Source organism: Phalaenopsis equestris, unplaced genomic scaffold (assembly GCF_001263595.1).
Source record: "Phalaenopsis equestris unplaced genomic scaffold, ASM126359v1 Scaffold000513, whole genome shotgun sequence".
NCBI classification, from domain to species: domain Eukaryota; kingdom Viridiplantae; phylum Streptophyta; class Magnoliopsida; order Asparagales; family Orchidaceae; genus Phalaenopsis; species Phalaenopsis equestris.
The window spans coordinates 1,651,111-1,673,597 of NW_018164953.1; the positions used below are offsets into that span (position 1 = coordinate 1,651,111).

Genomic DNA, 22,487 nt, shown 5'->3' on the forward strand with positions numbered 1-22,487 from the left:
CGGAAGAAAAATACAAAAAGACAAAGTTATGTGAAGAAGAAGAAGAAGAAGAAGAAGAAAATACCTTTCATCCTTTCCTCTTTATATATATGAGGAATATATACCTTTTCAGAAGCCTCCAGGCTCTCTCCCATGATTTGAGAACAAATAGGCTTGAGAGAAGCTCATGAAGACCATTGGTCTGGCACAGTGAGGAAATAGTTGGACATGGCTTTTCTGAACCTTTTCTTGTACTGCAATGGAGATATAACAGTTGGAGAGGAATTCTTGGAGCTGCCGCCGAGGATTCCTGCAGCCTTAACCCATGTTTCCAGCTGCTTGTCCCAAGTATATTGCCTCATGTAATCTATGATTCCTATAACCAGTTCTTTTTTCTTCTCATCAACACCCACAAGCAATGAATAATCCATGACATCAATGGACTGTAAAGGATGCCAAAATAAATAAATAAAAATTTACACGGAAGAAGAAAAATCAAGTCAATTGACTTTGATTATGCAGAGGAAATAGTTTATGGCCCACTTTTAATGCGTTTAGTGTTCTCCCACAAGGTTATTCCAAAGCTATTATATCTTCAGAGATCATGTCGGCACAAAACCAGATAGAGGATGATAATTGAAAGGTAGAAAATCACAGAGTCGTGAGGCTAGCGCATGTCAAGCCTTAAAAGATTCAAGTGCATATTCATGAGACTTTATCTTTCTTTTTTTTTTTTTTTGTGATACTTTGATGTATGAACTTCATGAGACCATGGGCCAAAATATAATAGAAGGCATCTTTTTTTTTTTAATGTTTCTAGTTTATTCCCAAGTAAACTAAACCACTTTTCGATTTGTGTGTTAGTGATGCATTTGAACCTACAGAGTGCTCTTCTTTTTGGTCAATCAAATTGAGTTAAGCAGTCCATTAGCCAACTAGCTTTTGTTAGGTGAGTATGACAGGACTAAGTCAATTGACTTTGACTCCCCTAAGAGGTCGAACTGAGTCACTTCCTCTAAGCCACGAATCAAAATTCACGAGTCCTCACATGCCAAGATTTGGGTCATATAGTAAACGTATAAGAGCAAAATAAAAAAGATAATATAAGTTGGAAGAATGAGAACAGTTCTCATTAGGCTGCTCGTCAAACATTAATATGGATACCTTAAGGGTGGTATGAATCCCCATGGCCATTCTTGTAGATGGCGCACAGGAGAAACTAGGGAATACATAATGTATTCCCTAAATTTAAAACGCCCCTCTTAGTTATCTACAATTATATATACATTGGTGATTAGGGTTTCAATTTTTTACTTCTGAATTTCCTATTATCGACGTCTTTTCCCTTGTTAGGGTTATATCTAAAGACATGTGGTGTACCGACTGTACCCTACTTCACGGTGGTGGTTATCTCTCTGATTCCTCCTCCAGGCCCATCTCACTAGATTTCCGCTAGTCCCACGTGTCGTCCCGCTGCGCCGCAAATCTCCTTCATGTACCTTTTTTTGCTCGCTTTTCCTGCTTGACACCGCTACCCCTTCCTTCCCGCCAACCTGTAACTGTTGCAACTCTCCAAATTCCCTATATTTTGCTGCAACCCTCTCCTCACTTCTTCAAATGGTTGACGCTCCACCAACTTGTCTACCTCTGCCCCTCCAAATCATCCCATACTTGTTGTCTAGCCACAACCCACCATTTTATCCTCGCTCTAGAGTGTCGTTTGTGTGTGTTGCTTTGTTCCTATTTACGATTCCTTGTTTTAACACTTTCGATTATCAAGAATAATATTTCCTTTCCGTTTGCGATTTGGGGTTAACTCTGATATAATTGGTATCAAAGCTAATATAACCCTAGTCCTTTCTTAGGATTTCCTAGTAGCCACCTTACCCAAACCACCCCCATCGCCAAAAATTTCTTTTCCTATCCTCAACCACCTCTTCCAATCACAAAACCCTAATCATCCCACCAAGGAGACAAGTGCTGGAACTTATCCAGGAAGAGATACATCAAGAGATTTTCTTGAATGGTTGCAGGTCAGTTGAGAGAATCTTTGAGTACAACGAAATGTCAGAGAATAAAGGGTAAAGCTTGCAACCATCACATTGTAAAAGAGTGTCTCTTTGTCGTAGAAAAAATTATAGAAACAGAGAAAGAGAGGGTAGTGGCAACATTACAAAGTGGAAGAAGATGAAAAAGGAAACGCAGAGAAAATACTTATCTCCTGATTACCACGAGGATATATTTTTGAAACTCCACCTACAGCAGAAAGACCTATTAGTGGAGAAGTTCACGACATAGTTTGACCAGTTGCAGATGAAGTGCAAATTAGTTGAGCCAGATAAACCTACCATAGCACATTATCTATGGCGGCTAAAGCTCACTATAAATAATGTTGAGCAGCTGCAGCTCTATTAGTCATTAGGAGATGTCCCAACCTTAGCCCTGAAGGTGGAGAGATAGCAGAAACAGAGCAGACAACAACCCTCATTCAAGAAATCACCTGCAATTGCAGCTACAACTACAAACAAGGGTACCTCTAGAAGAGTTGGGAAGACCAAACAGAAAAGAGATAAAACATATCTGAGTGGAAATAACTGAAAAAGGGTAGCTCACCCAGTACAGTGCCTGTCAGGAGATGTTCCGGATGTCAGAGCTACGAACACATAGCCTCTAGTTGTCCCACAGACCGAGTTGTTCCATTCACAGGGCAGATCATCATGGAGAAAGAGGAGGAAGAGGAAACAGAGGAGAATCCAGAGGAGAAACTTCAGCTCCAGAGAGACAAGGGAGAGATGATAGTCATACAAACGGAGTCAAAGAAGCATTCATGGCTGAGGCACAATATTTTTTTGCACCAAGTGTACGGTGAAGGAAGAAGTTTGCGGTCTGATTACCGACAATAGGAGCTGTGAGAATATAGTATCCACATAAATGTAAAGAAATTAAGGTTGGCCATACAGAAGCACCCCCAATCCTACTCCTTTATCAGGTTGAAAAAAAATAAACGAGATATGTGTGGATCAACAATGCTTGATTGAATTTTTTATTGGGGATCATTAACGAGAGTAAGTGTGGTGTGACGTGGTCCCTATGGACGCTGTCATATTCTATCGAAAAGGCATGTCAGTTCGAATGCAAAACCCAACACGATGGCTTTAAGAATACTTATTCCTTTAAAAAAGATGGGAGATGCATCATGCTTTTACCACACAAGGGCGTGAGAGGAGTAGACGTCCCAGAGCAGGCAATGGTCCTAAAAGCCACCTTCATGCAGTCAATTAGAGATGCCAAGGTGGAAACGGAGTTGGTCCTATTAGAGGGAACTAAGGCAGAGGCTAAGATGACACCTATACAACCACTGTTGTGTGACTTCCAACAGAGGCTAAGATGATGACACCTATACAACCACTGTTGTGTGACTTCCAGGATGTGATGACCGATAGTCTTTCGGAGAGATTACCACCACTGAGAGAAATTCAGCACGTCATACATCTCATACCCGGATTAGTGATGTCAAATCAGCATTTAACTTAAAACAGACAAATGGAAGTAATGAACAGGAGTCTGGGGAACCTTCTTAATGATTTGTGGAAAAGAATATTTAAGCAATGAGATTTGACTCTAGCTTAAGACAGGTTTGATTACAATAGATCCGCAAGTTAGGCCACGGAACGCACACCATTTGAGATTGTGTACGGGCACAATCAACTCGCACTACTTGATTTGGTACTTCTTCTGCTGACATCAGAGATTAATGAGGATTTTGAGGAACAGGTACAACATATTCAGAAGCTCCATGAGAAGGTAGAGAAGGAAATCACTAAGCAGAACGACAAGTACCAAGCACGGGAAAATTAGATTGGAAAAAATGTGACTTCTCAAGAAGAGGACCTAGTGTGGATCAAGTTAAAGAAAGAAGACTTCAAAAGGGAGCATTCAGAAAGCTCAACCATTCAAGATCCTCATGAAGCTGAACGACAACGCCTATATGATCGACCTTCCCAGAGACTACAATGTCTCTACTACTTTCAACGTAGCGGACTTGACTCCATACTACAAAGAACCAGAAGCTTCGACGAATAAAGTTGAAGCTCTCCCAACACCAGGAGAGTAACACAAGGCTCTTTGGAGAGGGCTGAACCGGGTGGAGAAGCGTAGAACCGATTCAGCCAAGAGCTCTAGGACAAGTCGGCCCATGTGCGATTAGGTTTGCAGCCCAAGGGGAGGGACCCTAACCTAGTCTAGAAAAACCTATCTGTATCAAGTAGGGATAAAACATCCTTAGGGAAATAATGTTAAATTTACTAGCAATCAGGCCTTTTCTCCGAGTAATTGGCTAAAGCAAACACTGGGAGGCTGCCACATGGAAAAATCGGAAAGAGAAAAACACTAGGATGGTGCCAAACCCTAAAGGAAGAGAAGCTGACCAAGAAGCAAGCCAATAACATCCGACTTCGCAACCTTTTTTCTTATAGTACCTACAATGAAGGGGTTATCATTCATTGAAACCAATGAGAATGAGAGACTAATAGAAGCATGATTATGTAGTTGGAGTGGAGGCAGTGAGAAGTCCGATTAACTAGAGGCCCTAACCAGCTGAAGGAGCTCTCACTTGCAATTCTTCGTAAGCACGCCTAAGTTAGGAAGCTTAACCGTTATATATAGTGTGTTTCATGTGTTATATCATGGTGATCTCCTTGTCTTCTCTCTTTTTATTAATGCTTACCAATATTGCCTAATAATTTAAATCCTCAACTTGCATAATTATAAACATTATGATCATGTATTATGTATAAAATAGTAAACTAGAAAAAAAAAAAACAGTAAAAATATTGACTTATCGTGGTTTACGCTAGAAGGCAAATCAAACATAGTGTAGATTTTGAAGCAAGGCATGGCTTGGATGATGAGTCAAGCCCACAGTGGCAGCTTTTATTGTAAGGCATGTTATGACACATGCAAACCATGTTGTGAGGAATGACCTAGATAGTGATGTAAGACATCTGCGGTAGCCCAAAACATAAAGCACATTGTGACATAGTTGCAACCTATTTGGTGAGACATAAATTGTGTCTACCGATAAGTATTGATGAGAAGATTACCTGGTTGAATGTTGTTGGGGAAACGAAAGGAGATGCATCAATCGTAACTATAATAAATTGAAATAAATGGCACCAAAACTATGTGATGACTAATAGTTTATGAGAACGTGATGTAAGTTAAATGCCTTATTTGACTATATTATTATGATCCATCGTTTGGTCATATTGAAAATAGGAATTTGTATACAACCTTTGTGCTTAGCCTTTTAGTAATAATAATAATTATTATTATTATTATATATATATATATATAGACACACACACATATTTCAGTGTCTGTGTGTGCTAATTTTGGGTGTGCATGATGCCCTTAAACCTATCAGTTGGTCATCTCTTTGGCTGACTGATTGGGTGGCCCCCTTTATGATGGGTGAATCAAAATAACTAGAGAATTAGCTTTTGTTGAGATTTGAACAAGCTCTCTTGCCTTGGATCGATAAATGAAATCTATCCCTTTTAGGAATTTTGAATGGTGACATAGAATGCTGTTACTTGTTCAAATATAAGGAGGATTGAACAAGTATTTTCTATTTTCAGTTGGATTACATCATGGATCGGCTCTAAGCCCGTGCCTTTTTTTCTTTAGTTATGGATGACCTTGCTAAATATTTACAGAAGGATGTATCTTGGTGTATGCTTTTCACTAATAATATCCTTTGTGGATGAGCTAGAGAGAAAGTTTAGAAAAAAACTTAAGTTATGGAGGTCAACTTCAGAATCTCAAGGTTTTTGTTTTAGTAGATCTAAAAGTGAATACGTGGCATGTAATTTTAGTAGTGGTAGATCTAATGGCGAGGTTATAACAGTTGATGATTAATTCATTAAAAAGTGTGAATAACTTAGATATACCGGGCATATTGTTCAAAGTGATAGAGATATAAATGAGGATTTGATTAGTAGAATTCATGTTGGATGTTGAAATGGAGGAATGCATCATACCTGTTGAGTGATAGAAAAGTACTGCTTAGACTTTAAAAAAAAATTATAAGATGGTTGTGAGACCTGCAATGCTTTATGATACAAAATGTCGGCCTTTAAAAGAGAAGCATAAAATTAAGTTGGCTGAGATGAGAATGCTTGATGGATAAGCTGCTTTACACTTAAGAGAAAAAATGCAAAACGAATATGTTCGTGAAAGGGTTGGAGTAGCTCCAATGACAGACAAGAATAGAGAGAGTTGCCTTAGATGGTTTGATCACGTTAATAATAGAATTACGTGCATAAGTAAAGGTAAAATAAATAAATACAAAATATTATAGAAAGCCTATAAACCATACTTGCAAAAGGACGAAGGTAAAATAATTACGTGCATCAATGAAGGTTCTTATTTGTCATCAGATGCAAGGCTTTTATTTATAAATGGTTACAGTTGTGTGTTAAAAAGGAAGTGCAGATGCAAATTAAGTAGTGAGTGAAAGAAAACATAGTGTGCTTCAAGTCACAAGCGCAGTAGGTTTCAAAACTAGGTTACAAACTTTCAAAATATGACTGCATGGGGAAATGTTTGAATAAATTAGATGATGCCTTGGTATTTATTAAATGACAAATTCACACTGCATAACAAGAAAGACGAGGCGAAGTGTATATTACCCCAAAGATTTCTACAGAATAAAAATGATCAAAGCAGTTAATGTTGCAGACCATCTACAGGTTTTGTGTGTTTTACCGCAAGAAATGATGTATCATTCCAGATAGCTCTTTCAAATTTTCTTTTTGCCTTGCTGCTCAGAAAAATTGGCTTTGTGCGTAATGTCTCCAACAGATTCAAATCCATCAAAACTGTGTTGGACCCAGAAGTATCAGCATTGTAGCGGGCACGTAATGAACCCTTGAGGTCATAAACTCTTGAAACATTCCTTCCATAAAGAAGGTTTTCCATCACCATTAAGTCCATCTTCACTTCCCTTCCACCTTTTAAGTGCTTGACAGTCACCTAGGAAAAGAAATCAGCCGAAACATAAGAGAGTCGTACACATGTGCTCAGGTGAGTATAATAAAACAGATATAGTACCTGATAAATGCCAAGGACCTTAGCAAGACAGGTGGGACTTCCAGTATTTATTGAATTTGTTAAATAGTTGAAGTAATCCGGAGCAAAGTCTTCAAAAGAATCCAACTCTGTTCTTGTTACCTGTTTAATGATGAACCTTTCATCCAGTGACTTGGCAAAATAAACATTACTTTTACCACCTTGGGCATTCCATTTCTTGCAGCGGCTTAGAGAACGAATGAAATCAAGATCATTTGGGCAGCATTTCTTCCTCAGTGCATCAAATTGCTTTGCAAAATAGCACGTAACAGAGAATTTTACTCTATGACCTTTAATTGAATAGTCGTCATCGAATGCAAATTTGAAATGAACATTTTTGTGATCTGCAATTCTACTCCCATGAAGAGGCTTAGACTCATCTAATCCGTGGCCCATAGGATGAGTATCATCTCCTTGAAACTGAGAAACTGATGAGCTTGCTAAACCAGTATTTAATATGACGTCCTCAGAGTTTATCTCATGATGGATAGCTTTGCAGCTTATGAAATTGGTATGTTCCTGTGAACAAATTGCATAGGATATAATGCTTGTTGGCTCATTGTCATAAAGTGCGATTACTACATCGATTTGGCCTTTTTGAGGTATTAGCAATCGGGCTGCTTCACTCGCTGTACAAGAAACAGATGAGATAAAGACGGATTTATGACCAGAAAGTAAACCTAAACTGTTGATAGATGAAGGGGATCTTCGGCTAAATTCCTGAGTGCTAGGGATTGAAACCATGCCACCAGAAACTCTAGAGGAATCAAATGATTTGACAGAAGACAAATGCAATGAAAGCGGAGGTAATCCTTGACGGAGTCTGTTCCTCGGTCTCAAAGCAAAATCAAAAGAACTGACCCTGACTGGAGACATCAATTTCTTGTTGCGTGGACTATTCAACAGACTATGTTGTCCTAACAAGTCAGCTTCTTCATCGCTGGAAAGCTGACCAGTCAGTGATTGGCTTGAACCAGTCCATGCCAAATCAATTCTATCAGACAAGTTAGATGCTCGTGGCTTTACACCCATCGAGCAAGAAGTATCTCTCCCCATGGATCCTAATTGATCTACATCCCCTCTATAACATTGACCAGAAATCAAATTGAGACCTGCTGCACCAACATAGCCTCCGACAGTCTCAATTGACAAATCCATCTCAACGAAGTTACTTGTATTGTATTCTAAAATATGCTTGCCGAACTCTTCATGTAGCTTTTTATTGCATTTCTCTGAGAGGGAGGGTGACCTCACATTGCATTGCACAGATGAACCACTCAGTTCCTCCTTAAAAACAGGTTCAGTCCAGAGCTCAGTATTGATGCAATGAGTAATTTCTTTCGGAGATTGGGGTTGACTCTTTGCATTAGAACCGTTTGAATTGGAAAAGGAATCTAGCAGACAAAGCCGGCGATCCCACATGACAGAGTCAATTAAAAGTCTGCGTTTCAACCGATTTAGTTCTAAGATATCAAGAGTTCCTTGAGAGATTTGACCATTCTCCACAGACGCTGGTTTGAGCAAGACCTGCTCAATATGAAAAAGAGAGCCTGAGTTCAGCACCATAATTTAACATAAAACCAGCTAAGACTATCACAATCATGAAAACTTACATCATAATCCATTTTATCTCTTTGCAGGACATCTTTCAGCTCTAAAATATGCTTATGTATAATTTCCTTTATGGGTTCACTATCACATCTTGAAATCTTCAGCTCAATTTTCTCAAAGGCGTTAAAGATCTCCAAGTGCAGGGAGTCCAAACTTGAAAGGATCTGTGAAGAAACAAATGAATAAAGCCTTGAACACATGATGCTTAAAACTATTCAGAGAAAAGAACAGTACAAGTTCAACAGCATACCAGATTTGCCTCGCCTCTCAGCCACTCCTGCATAGTGTGACAAGAAAAATCAAGCACCAGAGGTGGTAAGCATACAGAAAGAACGTCTACATGTGAATAGCGAAAGAAAGCAACCATATTGCCAAACCTGTCAAAGAAAGTAATCAGAACCATGACTTTATAAACAAATTTCAAGCATGTTTGCAGCAACCAATCCTAAAGAGAATACCCATAGAAGCGAAGGCAATCTTTTTGCAGAGAATGGCCACAACTTGCCAAACGATTAGCGGTTGCATGGTTTGAAAAGCTAAGCTCCAAAAATTTCCCAAAAGATAGACTACAAGCTGCATCAGACAGGACTACTCTATGCGTAGCAGGTGGGATTCCATCCTTGGGTTCACACATGAGACACCTGTGCCACATCCATATCCTTCCATCTCGCTCACCAGGCAACTTCATTGAAGTCAGTCGCTTAACGCTTATTGTAAGACTGCCTTGCTGGTGAATATAACTACGGATATGAACATCAGCTGGTTCATTGCAAGATCTGCAGCTGGAAGTCTGCTAAGAAGGGAAGGAAATCATAGGAAATCATATGTATGTATGTATATGCACAAACACACAAACTGTGAACACACAGTGTTACCTGATCAAACAAGTCCTCATGGAGATACCTTCGTAATGGTTTATCAAAACTACCATAAAACTTGATACGGAAAAGTTGAGAGCGTTCACACACAGTTCCTTTAGGAATACATGTACTTGACAGAGAAACTAAGATGCTCTGGCTGTCAGCTGTGCAATAGTACTCATCAGGTACCTCCAAGTAATCATGTCTGTCAGCATATTCAGCGGATATCAAGGGCTTATAAGTAGATATGCTTTTTTTATCTCTGACTGGACTACCATCTCCTACCTGAATTCTGTCAATTATTGTACTATGACATTTAGGTTGTTGACATAGGCCTACATTTCTAGTGCTCTCCATCTGACCCAGCGTATTACAGGTGGATAAACTAGAAATATCATTAGAGAGCTTGTCGTCAAGTGAACAATTATGATCATTTTGCTCAGCAGCAATTTTGAGGATTCTCTCATTTAGATTTAAAGCATCTGAGCACACAAATGGGCTTTGATGCTTTTCTGCAATTGGCTGTACTATGCTGGACCCAGCTGACATTGAGGCCTTGGCAACAGCACCAGCATCCTTTACATTCTCTGAAATAGAGCTCGGGCTCTTAATGGGAAGTTCAGGAAGTGTGGCACCCTCATTTGCAAGAAATGAGGTCTCAAGTGATAGATGATAGGCTGCAAAGATTGCCAATGAAATAACACGCTTAACCTTTTTCAGCTCCTCCAGACAAGGGCCTCTCAGAATAACCTACACGTTTCAGAGACTGAACTTGGTAAGATAAATAGACTTAATAATTGACATTTATAACTAGAAATAAAAAAGAGTATTGATCAATCAGGAAAGCCTAACTTACCATGTCAATAAGTTCCCTGATCATATCATTAGCAACTTCTACTAGAGGATCAGCTAATTTGGCATGCATACTTCAATATAGAAGGAATATTATCATGAAAATACCTCAAATCTTTTATCATATATATTCTACAATCCAAATTTTTTAAATGCCCTACTCCAAAGAATATACAAAGGGCGACGGGGTGAAGAACTAGTCGTAAAGGGAATAAAACAGAAAAAAACATGTAGAAGATATATTTAAGGATTTTGATATGATCGAAAGGGATTTGGACATTAAATATTGCAAATATGTGCAGAAAATTGGTAGAAATTTTGAGGGGAGTATATGAGTTAAATATACTAAACTACTTTAAATAACAAAAAACAATCCAAATTTTTTAAATGCCCTACTCCAAGGAATATACAAAGGGTGACGGGTCAAGAACTAGTTGTAAAGGGAATAAAACAGAAACAAATTTTAGGAAGATGCAGAAACTTTTCATGTAGAAGATTTATTTAAGGATTTTGATATGATCGAAAGGTATTTGAACAACGAATATTGCAAATATGTGCAGAAAATTGGCAGATATTTTGAGGGGAGTATAGGAGTTAAATATACTAAACTACTTTAAATAACAAAAAACAGGCCCTAATTGGCTAATCCATGAGCAAATAGTGTCAAGTGGGTTTATCATCACAAGAACATGAGGTTATATAGAAAGCATGCATCACATTTTAACAAACAAACAAAGTGATGCAGAAAGCAGTACAATGTGGGCTTTTATTACAAAACATGGATCTTTTGGAATTATGAAGAGGACTTGTCAGGCTTAAAACTGGTGCAAAAAAAAGTTTTCACATAGATTTATTGTCTTCCAGAATAACAAGAAGAGATCTAAATTATAGCTCAAATTATTTATATGCATAGAAGCACATTCAACTTCTACCATCTATATCTTTACTCTGACCATGATAGGAATAAGACAAGTTTCCACCGAGATTAAGACAATAAAATATCCTACTCTATTAAAATAAAACAACACAATCCCAAATATATAAATGATAGATCTGCAATTAGAAAGGTAGACAATTATCTCCCAAACCCTAATCCTATTAAGCCCTATTTATACCAATTAATAGTAACTAACAAATGACTAAATTAACCTTTCAGGCTTTCGCCTAAAATAGGCCTTCAAATTATTTGGCGGGCTCAGCGTGGGTTCAGTGGAACCACTCAACCAAATATAGCACAAGGCGGAAGGTGTCGGTCTAAAATTACTCCCCTTCCAATAAGATGCATTATCCTCAAGATGAATGAGAAAAAAATATTGTTGGATCAAATCATATGGCTCCCACGTGGTGCCATAATTTGATAATCTTTTCCATTCAATCAACACTTCTTTCAAACCTGTCAATTCCTAGAGCATCCCTTTAACTCAAGTGGCTCCAAGAGATTTCCATATCCACAACCAAAGTAAGGTCAAGTAAAGAAGATGACACATTATCACCAACAACATGTCTTAACTGCAATATGTGGAATATTGTATAAAGCGTCGATGAAGGCGGCAATTGTAAACGATAATCCACTGCCTCAATGTGCTCAGTGATCTCATAAGTACCAAATAGTGTGGAAGAGCTTCTCATTCCAACATCTGACCAATGTCTTGTGCCGAAAGGGTCGAAGTTTTAGATACATCCTATCTACTATCACAAATTGCACATCCCTTCAATGTCTGTCAGCTTTTTTTTTCATAAATTATTGAGCTTTAATAAATGTCCTTTCAATTCCGCCAACAACTTGTCCCTCTCTTCTATGTACTAATCCATTAAAGACATTGGCATAGTACTGTGTCCATATGCGACAAATGGGATGGATAGCGACCATATAAAACTTTAAAGAGTGGTCTGAGAAGTTATATGATACAACATATTATACAAATGCTTTGCCAAGGATAGCGATTTAGCCCACTGCTTGAATACATCAGATACAAAGCAAAGTAAATATGTCTCCACGATCTGAGTGGTATGTTGTACTTTTCTTCAATATGGTACCTTGCATTCTAAGCAACTCCCTCCAGAAATGACTCGAGATGTCTCAATCTGACAATATCGATTACGGAATCCCATGCAAATGCACAACCTCCCATATATAAATAGTGATGAAAGAAACAACAGTATAAAGATGGCATAAATGTACTAAGTGAGCGTACTTGCTCAACTGGTCCACTCCTTTTGACTAAGGTAAGCCTTCAATGAAATCCATCATCATCTCCTCCCACACTTTTTTTTCGTAATGCTAGAGGTTGTAGCAACATGCCAGACGCTAAATTCATGTACTTGTGTCATTAGTACACATCACATTTTGAGACAATGTCCTCCACATTCTTTTTCATTCCCACACAAAACAATTCTACTGCTATCCACCAGTATGTTTTAAGTACGCCCAAGTACCCCTCGAAAGCGTTATCTTGAAACTCATACTATAACTTTAATATATCTTGAATTTTGGGGTAATACATAGTGTCCTTGGTAAAGTAAATGTTAATTATTCAGTAAATAATTGAGATAGTTGTTCTCGCCATTCAATAAAGTCGACCAAATCTTGTCATATTCCTCATTTGCCTCACTCTCGTCTCAGAACCTCCCAATCAACCAAAGGAACTAACATTGCTAACAATTGAGGTTCCTCCATCCGTTGTGATAAAGCATCAGCGACATTATTCTCTAATATTGAACAACACTAAATCTCAATGTCATATCCCAATAGCTTAGATAGCCACATCTGATGTTTCTCAGTCATCATACACTATTTTAACACAAATTTAAGGTTGTGTTAATTTGTGCGTACTGTAAAATGTCGTCCCAACAAATTAGGTCACCATTTCTGAATATCAAACGCAATCACCATAAGCTCCTGCTCATAAACTAACTTGATTCCGGCTCTTGCAACCCGCACTTCGCTGAAATAAGCGATAGGTCATTGACACTGTATGACGACCACGTCTAACCCATAGCCTGAAGCATCCATCTCTACAATTAATGGTTGGCTGAAATTAGGTGACGCCAACATTGGTACAATCTTCATAACCATTTTTAACTTCTCAAAAGCTTGGGTCGTTGCTTCCTCTATTGAAAGTTATCCTTCTTCAATTGCACCGTCAATGACCACACAATCGAGCTATAACCTTTCACAAACTTTCAAGAGTACCCTGTAAATTTCATAAATCTTCTCAACTCCTTCAAGATCTTAAGTAGTGACCAATCTAGCATCATCACCACCTTCAATTGACCCGCCAAAGCCCTTGCAATCGACACCACATGTCCTAAGTACTCCGCCTTTGGTTGAGCAAATGAACACTTCCTCAACTTAGCTTAGAGCTTGTGCTCACCGAGTACCGTCAACACCTTTAAATGATTAATGTGGTCTTCCAAGGAGCGGATGTACACTAATATATCGTCAAAGAACATCAACACAAACTTTTGAAGGCTGAAATACCTTGTTTATCAGTGATTGAAATATAGTTGGGGAGTTGGTGAGCTTGAATGGCATAACAAAAATAACGACCCGATAATGTGGGCCATCCAAAGGGACAACAAGATCACATCCTGCATGTAGAAGTTCCAGCGAATGTAAGAAACGACCTTGCTGCTTTGACTGTACTGAACTAATTCAGGTGTTGTCCCTTTTAAAAAGTCGACTAGCTTTCTTGGGCCACTCATAGTCATCCTGCAATCCTCCATCTGTTGTCCCTTTTAAAAAGTCGACTAGTTTTCTTGAGCCACTCATTATTCCTATCTCGTTGAGTCTCTATCTGGAATTTCAATATGAGCTTTTGGTATCGTCATTGTTATAGCATTTTGAAATGGTGTTCCAACTATGTTGCTCCTATTAGCCCATTCCATTATATTTTTACCTTTAATAATTGGGCTAATTTCATAATTTCTCCATATTCTCATGGTCTTAACAGACGAAGTGTTACTCAAATCTCAGGCTTCAACCCCTTCATAAAATTTTCTTCCAATACTAGCTCCGATATCCCTCTCAAAAAAACGGATAGCATCTCAAATTTCTCCTTATACTTTATGATAGATCCTTCCTAGACTAATGCAAAAATCTGCTCATGTAAATCCCCTTCTCGTGTGGTTTTAAAATGCTCCAACAATCGGTCCTATAATTCTTTCCAAATTCTGATTAGTGGACGTTCTTCTTTCCATTGATGTCACTCTAAAACCTTCCCTTTCAAACACAGGCCACCATCATCAATTTTTCTTGTCAGTCCATTAACAACAAAATTTCTCCAAGCAGTAAACCAAATCATCGACAACCTCTCCTTTAAAGATCGACATCATCAGCTTCTTTATGTGTGAGACTACTCCCCAATTTTCTAAACTGAAGTTCGTTCCACCCATGAAGCGGTGATTGGGTTCCCTTCATCAACCTATATTGATTTCTCTTCTTCCATAAGTCAGACCCGTCCCATAATCAGCTCATCCATCCCCACAGGCTTCTGAATTGTCTTCTTCAAGGAAGACTGTCACGATTGCTCAAACAAAAAGCACTGGAATGATTGAATGCAGCCCTCGGTCGGAGTCCCACCCATAGTGGTTCCCTGTTCGAAACCCAAATCCTTCCAATCGATCTTCTCCAACACCGAATCGCACGCTGCTAAACCATTTTGCGTGCAATCATATAAGCCAACTTCCTTCAAATTGATCATCTCCAAGACCGAATTACATGCCACCATCCCTTTCCCTCTGCTTCTACTTGTTTAAGTCATTCGGATGTCGCAATTTTCCTTCCAGGCATTGTCGCTCAGGTCTGCTCCCTACTATTTCACTCAATCCAACAACCTCAAATCCACCTAAGGTAGCGATATTGCCCCCCTGCGTAACCATAATATCGCATGATTCCTTCTGATTGTTGCCGCTCAAGTCCGCACCAAACGCCTTTACTTGACCCCACAACAAGAAGTAGCAAGCTTGCATGGAGTTTTGTGATCTTCTTCATCTTTTCTACCAAGGGTTGTAAGTCCATGATCAAGTACCATCCCTCTATGGACAAGAAAAGCTCCTCAATTCCAATCTGATTTGGTTCACCTCTTCCTCTAATTTCTCCTCTAAAGCAACAAATTTCTTGGCTGCCCCTACTCCCAGGTATGACTCTAATACCAAGTTGATAGGAACAAGACATGTTTCCACCGAGGTTAGGGCAAAATAAAATATCTTACTCTACTACACAAAATAACATAATCCAAAATACATAAAAGATAGACCATGGGAACTTAATCGTGTCCATCATTATTTCCCCCACCACTTACTTTAAGCTCAATATAATACATTTTATAATATAAAACTTAAGTTTGTTGCTATTATACGTTGAATATTCAATAATTAATGACGGGCTTTAATCAAAAGTTCTCTCCTATTATTAGGAAGAATAATTAACCATAGCGACTTGTGCCTATGAGTAACCTCGAACCCAATATCAAAAAAGTCATCACAAAATAAGGGGGAAATCTCTGGATAGTGTCCTATTACAATTCAATCTGAGTTCTGAAAATTTGACCTGGAATACAAAATAGAAAGCTCTCAACAACAACGAGCGTCCAAGGTGTTGAATTTCAGAGTTTACAATATACAAATAAGATCACTATTCAACATGTTTATCAATAAAATCACCAAAAATCAAACTAAGCAATTATCACAAAAAATATTCAAAGTAAAAAATAATTTCTGAAAAAATAAATAAGAAACAAATTCTCAAAAGTTACATGCACAATACATGCTAAAAACACAAGTGAACGTTACTGATGCAAACATGATGAAAGTAGATCTTGCACCAATAAAATCCTAAAAGATGGGAAGAGGGGAAAAAAATAGAATTACCGTACAACCCAAACGCCTTGGACAACCTTCAAAATACATCAATGTCTTCACAGATCTTTTGCTTGGTTGGATACCTAATGCACATTCTTCAACAACCTTCTCAACACGAAATACCTCACACTGTCCCAGCTGCGCTGAAGCAATATAATCAATTGACGGAACTAGCCGAGCACCAGTACAAAGGGATATCCTCTCCAAAATCGACCTCTTAACATTCAGCACTAATGATATTTCCTTGGCCAAAAGGTACTCCTGTGCATAAGAAGATACACTTTTTTCAACAAGAAGCACATTAGGTCGATGAGCCTCTATCTTGGAGACGACCATCTTCAGGTGATCACTTTCCTATGTGAATTTAAGAATCAGATCACAGATGGATTTTAGAAGAACTAGAAACAAGTTAGAGGATACAAAACAAAACCTTTTCCATTACGGTATTTATAGATGCCAACTTATTAGAAACCCTTTGGTACTCCAGTGCTCCACCCAAAAGCAAAATCCTTGGATTTTTGTGCTGTGAAACCATGCGCTTGTGTTTCACATTTTTGGTACAAACTATTCCCTTAATAAAAGCGCTGAAAAGGAAAAAAAAACAATCTGTCTGTTATAAAAATAGAGTAATAATGTCTAAAATTGCCAGAAAATTTTGGTACAACAATACCTCTCACAGGGATTTCCAGATGTTACACACTTCACCTTCACATAATGACCGGGATCCATGCTTCCACCTTTCCTAGTGTCTGGTTTAACAAATTTTGCAGCCTGCCATGCCAAAAACGAAACAATGTCTAGCCATCTCTCCTTACCACTCTCATTGCCAACCTGAATTTTTTCATCTTTAAGCAACTGCAGCACCAAAGCTGTGAAATGCCTGCATACAGCATTCCCTATATGCTTTTTTTTTGTATCATTGGGTTTCTCTCTGATTGGAAAGGCATCACTAATAAAGCTATTTGACGAGTAATCCACACCTGAACCTTCAACATCATCATCCTCATCATTATACTCAAAAAAACCATCTTCCATATCATCATTCTCATCTTCAGGAGGTGGAGGATACCAAATACACACATTCTTTTCAAAATCAAATGTCTGCTGAGCCTTATGGTTCACATGACTGCGGTAAGGTGAAAGATTATCATACACATAGTAACTGTCCTCAGCATCAGTCCCAGGCTTCCTTGCGCAAACCTGCTCTTCTTGATCTGAAATAACAGCCTTAGACCCAGGGCTATCACTATTATCACCAGGTCTGCTTGGACTATCCCAAGGACTAGAATTCAATGATTTGAAGCTACATGACTCTTGGCTACAACTAATGCTAATGGAATCTACATCAGAAACATCCTGAGAGAACTCACTGGTGGGACTAACAAAATGCCTCCCGCTGTCATCTTCATCCTCTTCCTCATCACTCCTGCATAATAAAAAATAGAAAAAATAAATAACCATTTGAAGGATATTAACCAAGCGAATATACCATTCTTTGGATGCACCTAAGAAAATAGGAGGAAATGAAATTAAATTCTGATGTTTTATGGGTCAGTCATGAATGTGAAACCATTAATTTGTTGCTTTCTGTCACTCAAATTCCTAGCATCCAAAAACAACCTCAAGCATGGCATGCGGCTTCATGGCAGATCACTGCAATCCCAGCCCTTTTGAAGAAGAGATCAATCCCTTCATGATGACTTACATACGCGTCATTATCATAGAGAATAGTAATGGGAGGTTGAAGTTTATGCAGATAACTGTGGGAAAAAGAATGTTTTCCTAATGAGATGTTATTTCATATATTATCTTATTCACCCATCATGGAGTTGACGGAGTCATCTTTGGTTTAAAATAAACCCTTTTTTTCATTTTTTCAAATTTAGCATCAGCTTCTTGAGATGTTAACTCCAACGCGTAGCATTAACTTCTTGAGATGTTTAAAATAAACCCTTTTTTCAATTTTTAAATTTAGCATTAGCTTCTTGAGATGTTAATTCCAACACGTAGCATCTTAGTAGATTTGGAAATTATTGATATGTTTATGAGATTCCTGTCTGTGGTTTGGATATTTTTGGATGTGGTGTTATGTGATGCAGGTACTTAAATAATAAATCCTTAAACAGCCAAATAATTTATCAAGATTTAGCTAGATTTGGAGGCTATTTGGTAACGGATTTAGTAAATCTGGGATTCAAGATAAAACTGAGAAGCAATTGAAAAAAAAATGGATTTTCTAAATCCAGGATTTAGAAGTTGCCATTTTTTTTCCATCTGGAAGATTTAAGTTAAATCCAACTTAAATCCATTGCCAGAAAACCCCTAAATGATTTTCATGTTAATCAGTTTTCAGTATTTAACATCATGATGATCTACTAAATCTAAATTTACAAGATATACTAATTCATACTTAAATTACATGCTTCTATCCAAAAAGCACATTAGAAAAGCAAATACGAGTAAAAAAACTATAAACCTATAAGTCGAGCATCTGAGAAGAGTTGAAGAAGAAAACTGCTGCATCTGAGTCAGGTCGGGAAGACTGTTATGGCGAAATCCTATCGGAGACTGGATTAGGGAATCATGGAGCTGCAATCTCTCTCCATATTCCCGCGGCTCTGAGAGCAAACTTCCACAACGGTGACACTGGTGGCTCGCCGGAAACAGACGGCACTCATGGCAAGTGACTCGATCACCCAAGTTCGACATCCAAGTCTTCGAAACCGAACAACCAGAGGGCTCCAAAATCCAAGTATTCACTTTCGAACAGAGATCAAGCAACGGACGAAGCACTATTCCCATAAGCAGGAGGAACCGCTCCCAATCATAAAACGAACCCAGCAGTTCCTCCGACTATGCCAACTCTCTTCAACTAAAAAAGAAGAGACCTATACAAAACACGAACTGAAAACTTGAAGAGGAGTTGTCAGCAGAAACTTTACTAATCTGTAAAAAGAACAAGCCCTCGGTTTCCTCCAAGGCAAGAAAATACAAGAAGGTGACCAAGCAAAAATTCTTTGATAAACTCCAGAGAAAAGAGCAAACCCCTCTTGAGAACCCAAAATACCTCAAGAGAGCGGATCTTATTTACAATATGATGAAATCAGACGAACCAGTTGCCAGAGTTCTATCTTCCGCCAATTTCCACCCACCAAGAACTCGAATCAAAGAAGTTCAACCCATCCCCGACTGCTCCCTGACCATATGGCGGTAAAATTTGAAAGATAGGGGAAAGCTGAGATGCAACAGGCATCGGTAACTAGATGAGCGCGAGGATGAGAAGAAGGATAAGTGGGAGAAGGAAGAGGCTGATTCTGTTTCTTGATGAAGAGGAGAAAAAGCAGAATGGCTGGATCTCAGACGGAGCAGAGACTCCCATCTCCTTGCAAGTTAAGTTGAAGTAAAAAAATAAAAGAGAAAGAGAGGGAAAAGGTGATGAGGGGAAGATAGAGATGTAAAGAGAAATTATGGGGAAACTTTAATGTACAGTGCAGGATTTCAGAATATACATCCGAACAGTTTTGGTAGCCGTCGCCATCATCGTTGAGCAGAAGAGATGAGAGTAGAAGATGAGAGCGGAATCACAGGAGACAGACGGTGCAGCCCAAACCACCGATTTCAGGATATAAGGTCCATAGGAGATGGCTTTCAAAAGGTGTTATAATTTTGTACTGTATTTCCTTGAGAGGGAAAATTAAATTTTTCTTTATTGATCTAAAGAAACACAAATACATTCTAATATATGAATGAATTTAAAATTCATTTCATAGTTACTCTTTTCTTTAATTGGAATTCTATGAATTTGATAAATTTTCAAATACACGTCTCCAAATAAAATGTTGTTGTTCGCCCCGCTGACTGTCACTTATCGTCTCACGCTCTCGACTGTCCCCTGCCACCATGACCATCATTGGCAACTATCACCGACTTCCAACTACCCACTGCTTGTCATATAATTATCACTGGCAACAAACATCAACGCCATCGATGAGCCGCCATCCTCTCTTCTCCACCACGAGGAAATAATTAGTACATTGAATATACTATTTTTATTTTACTTCAATCCAAATAAAAGAATATAAAGTTGTACGTTTATTTCATACTGAACCAAACAATTTCAAAATACTTCGAATTTCATATTATAGTGTATTATTTTTTCGCTGGCCAAACAATCATAGAATGATTTTAAAATTAACATGCTAATTTTTTTTTAATAAGACATTTCACACTAATATTAAAAATTAAAAAAAAAAAAACGATTTAATCCCAGCACGTGGTATTTTATTTTTAAGATATGATATTAGATATATAAATGAGCATTATTCGTGAGATGTGTATAGTGCTTCAACTTTCAATTGGTTAAACTGATATTCCAAGTCACCGAGGTTTTCCTCAAGATTCGTGAGAACCCATAGCTTTTCTTCTTTTGGATTCCAGAATAATTCTTCCAAATTTGAGTCTTTCCCATTTGACACTCTTTGGTTCGATCTTTGAAAAGACTTACTTTTTCAAATTCTTGAAGACAATATTTTATGATCTAAATCGATCAAATAAAAGAATATAAAGTTGTAAGTTTATTGTAGGCATAAAAAATGATTTTTAGCAGACTAAAACAGATGTCATAAATTCTTTAGTTTATTTAATCGAACACCACCAGCAAGTAATGTATATATCCTTCGAGGTAGATATATTGTTTGTGGTGTTGTGCTCGGTAATTTAAACTATTGCAGATATAAGATCAGTTCGATCTTGTATTTTAAAAAATTAAAATATTTATTTTTCTAAATTATATATATATATATAACATCGAGATATCCATTCCGACGATGGACAATTTCTAATTTGACGACCGACACTGGTTAAGTGGGCTTTGTTTGAGGGGAAATGAAGGTTATTATGATTTGAATTCATTGATTTACTTAAACTTTTAGGGCCCGTTTGGGACAGCTTTTTTGGTGCGGTGGCGTTTTAAAAACGAATATGACCTGTTTAGGTAAACTGCGTTTTGGCAGCTTATGCGTTTTCAAAACGCTGAAAACAGCGTTTTCACACCCCACCTATCTAGGTGCGGTGACAACTTTCTGATAGCGATCTGGCTTTTCCAAAAAAATAAAAATTTGTAATAACCATCGCACATAGCTTATCATCAAATTATTTTTAATCAGTTTATTAACAAATTATTAAATAAGTTGCAGCTGCCCAAAACAGACTCTTAATTGATAAGAAATATAGATACTAGTGTATGTGATGAATTTTGACTGGCATTTGATTTATTCCACAATTTATTAGATTATAAACCCATATAAAATTATCATTAATGATTTAATTACTTGTATTGAATTTATAGAAAGATATTACTTCGATGTATGCGTATCACTTTCGTTAGTGTGATATTGACCCATATAAGATGCCAACATATTCGTGTCGATTGAGAGAGTGAGCATTATCATCTTGCTTAGTCCCATAGTTGATGGTTATAATATCATTTTTTATGAAAATACTAAATGATTTGCTGATTGTCGAAAAATTATCGCAAGATAAGTGGCTAAGCATGCAAGTATATGTATCAAGTAATATACAGTTCAAAGAGTTTGCATATCCATCACACAAGAAAAGGGCTAAAATCTATTCTAATAGATGATTTACTATCTTTTGGAACCTAGCTTAGTGTGATAAAAAAATAGAAATTATATCCTAAAATTCTAGTAATAAAGCAAGATCTCGAAAAACTAAAAATAAGAATCTTACTGTTCTTTAGAAGGGATGAGGCTCATGCCTCTATGACTAGGGTGTAGTTCAAAATTGTGGTTTTCCTACATGTTCCACTACGTGATAGTTATCAACTGGTGGGATAAAGTTTCTCCTTAGCCTATGCCTTGATCATATGAATCAGAAAGTCATACATTTAAGTTTCACTTAACCGTATGATATTTTGCATGATTCTTAAGATCCCCTGTCTAGGTTGCAAAACCTTAATGATAATATGCTTACTTCATTAGATTTTTGTGGTTAATTCATTCGATCCACTACACAATGGGTAGAAGTTATAGTTCATGAAAAGTTTTAACATCTTAATTGACCAAATTAAGAGTAGAAAGTGATTGGAAGTTTAACCTAACAACATGCATACATGAAAGTTCAAAAAAATGTTATGGGGAAAACATGCAAGAAAAAATACAAAAAACCACTTTC

The 22,487-nt window shown here is 37.7% G+C and overlaps 1 protein-coding gene across 3 annotated transcripts; it reads right to left on the bottom strand.

Annotated features, from left to right (window-relative positions):
* Nucleotides 1–6: 6 nt before the first annotated feature.
* Nucleotides 7–19,917, bottom strand: LOC110028557 (putative 1-phosphatidylinositol-3-phosphate 5-kinase FAB1C). Of its 3 annotated transcripts, XM_020730456.1 has the most exons (12): nucleotides 19,363–19,917; nucleotides 18,772–19,183; nucleotides 16,966–17,721; nucleotides 16,726–16,879; nucleotides 16,305–16,649; nucleotides 9,597–10,331; nucleotides 9,180–9,514; nucleotides 8,972–9,098; nucleotides 8,724–8,885; nucleotides 7,093–8,637; nucleotides 6,748–7,014; nucleotides 7–422 (listed from the first exon to the last, which is right to left on the bottom strand). In XM_020730456.1, exons 2-12 carry the CDS (start codon nucleotides 19,095–19,097, stop codon nucleotides 165–167), a joined length of 5,010 nt encoding a protein of 1,669 aa, XP_020586115.1. In that variant the 5' UTR covers nucleotides 19,098–19,183; nucleotides 19,363–19,917; the 3' UTR covers nucleotides 7–164. The 3 variants fall into 3 exon arrangements, with proteins under 3 accessions (XP_020586115.1, XP_020586116.1, XP_020586114.1); XM_020730457.1 differs by having other exon boundaries at nucleotides 9,180–9,511; nucleotides 18,772–19,917; XM_020730455.1 differs by having other exon boundaries at nucleotides 18,772–19,917.
* Between the last annotated feature and the right edge of the window lie 2,570 nt (nucleotides 19,918–22,487).

What these genes read in the sequence shown, in the direction of transcription:
- LOC110028557 (XM_020730456.1), bottom strand. Translation starts at nt 19,097, where the DNA reads ATGGGAATAGTGCTTCGTCCGTTGCTTGATCTCTGTTCGAAAGTGAAT. An exon ending in TGAGAGGCGAGGCAAATCTG is followed by an intron (nt 8,886 to 8,971) that starts GTATGCTGTTGA and finishes GTTTCTTCACAG; the next exon opens with ATCCTTTCAAGTTTGGACTC. An exon ending in GAGATAAAATGGATTATGAT is followed by an intron (nt 8,638 to 8,723) that starts GTAAGTTTTCAT and finishes CATATTGAGCAG; the next exon opens with GTCTTGCTCAAACCAGCGTC.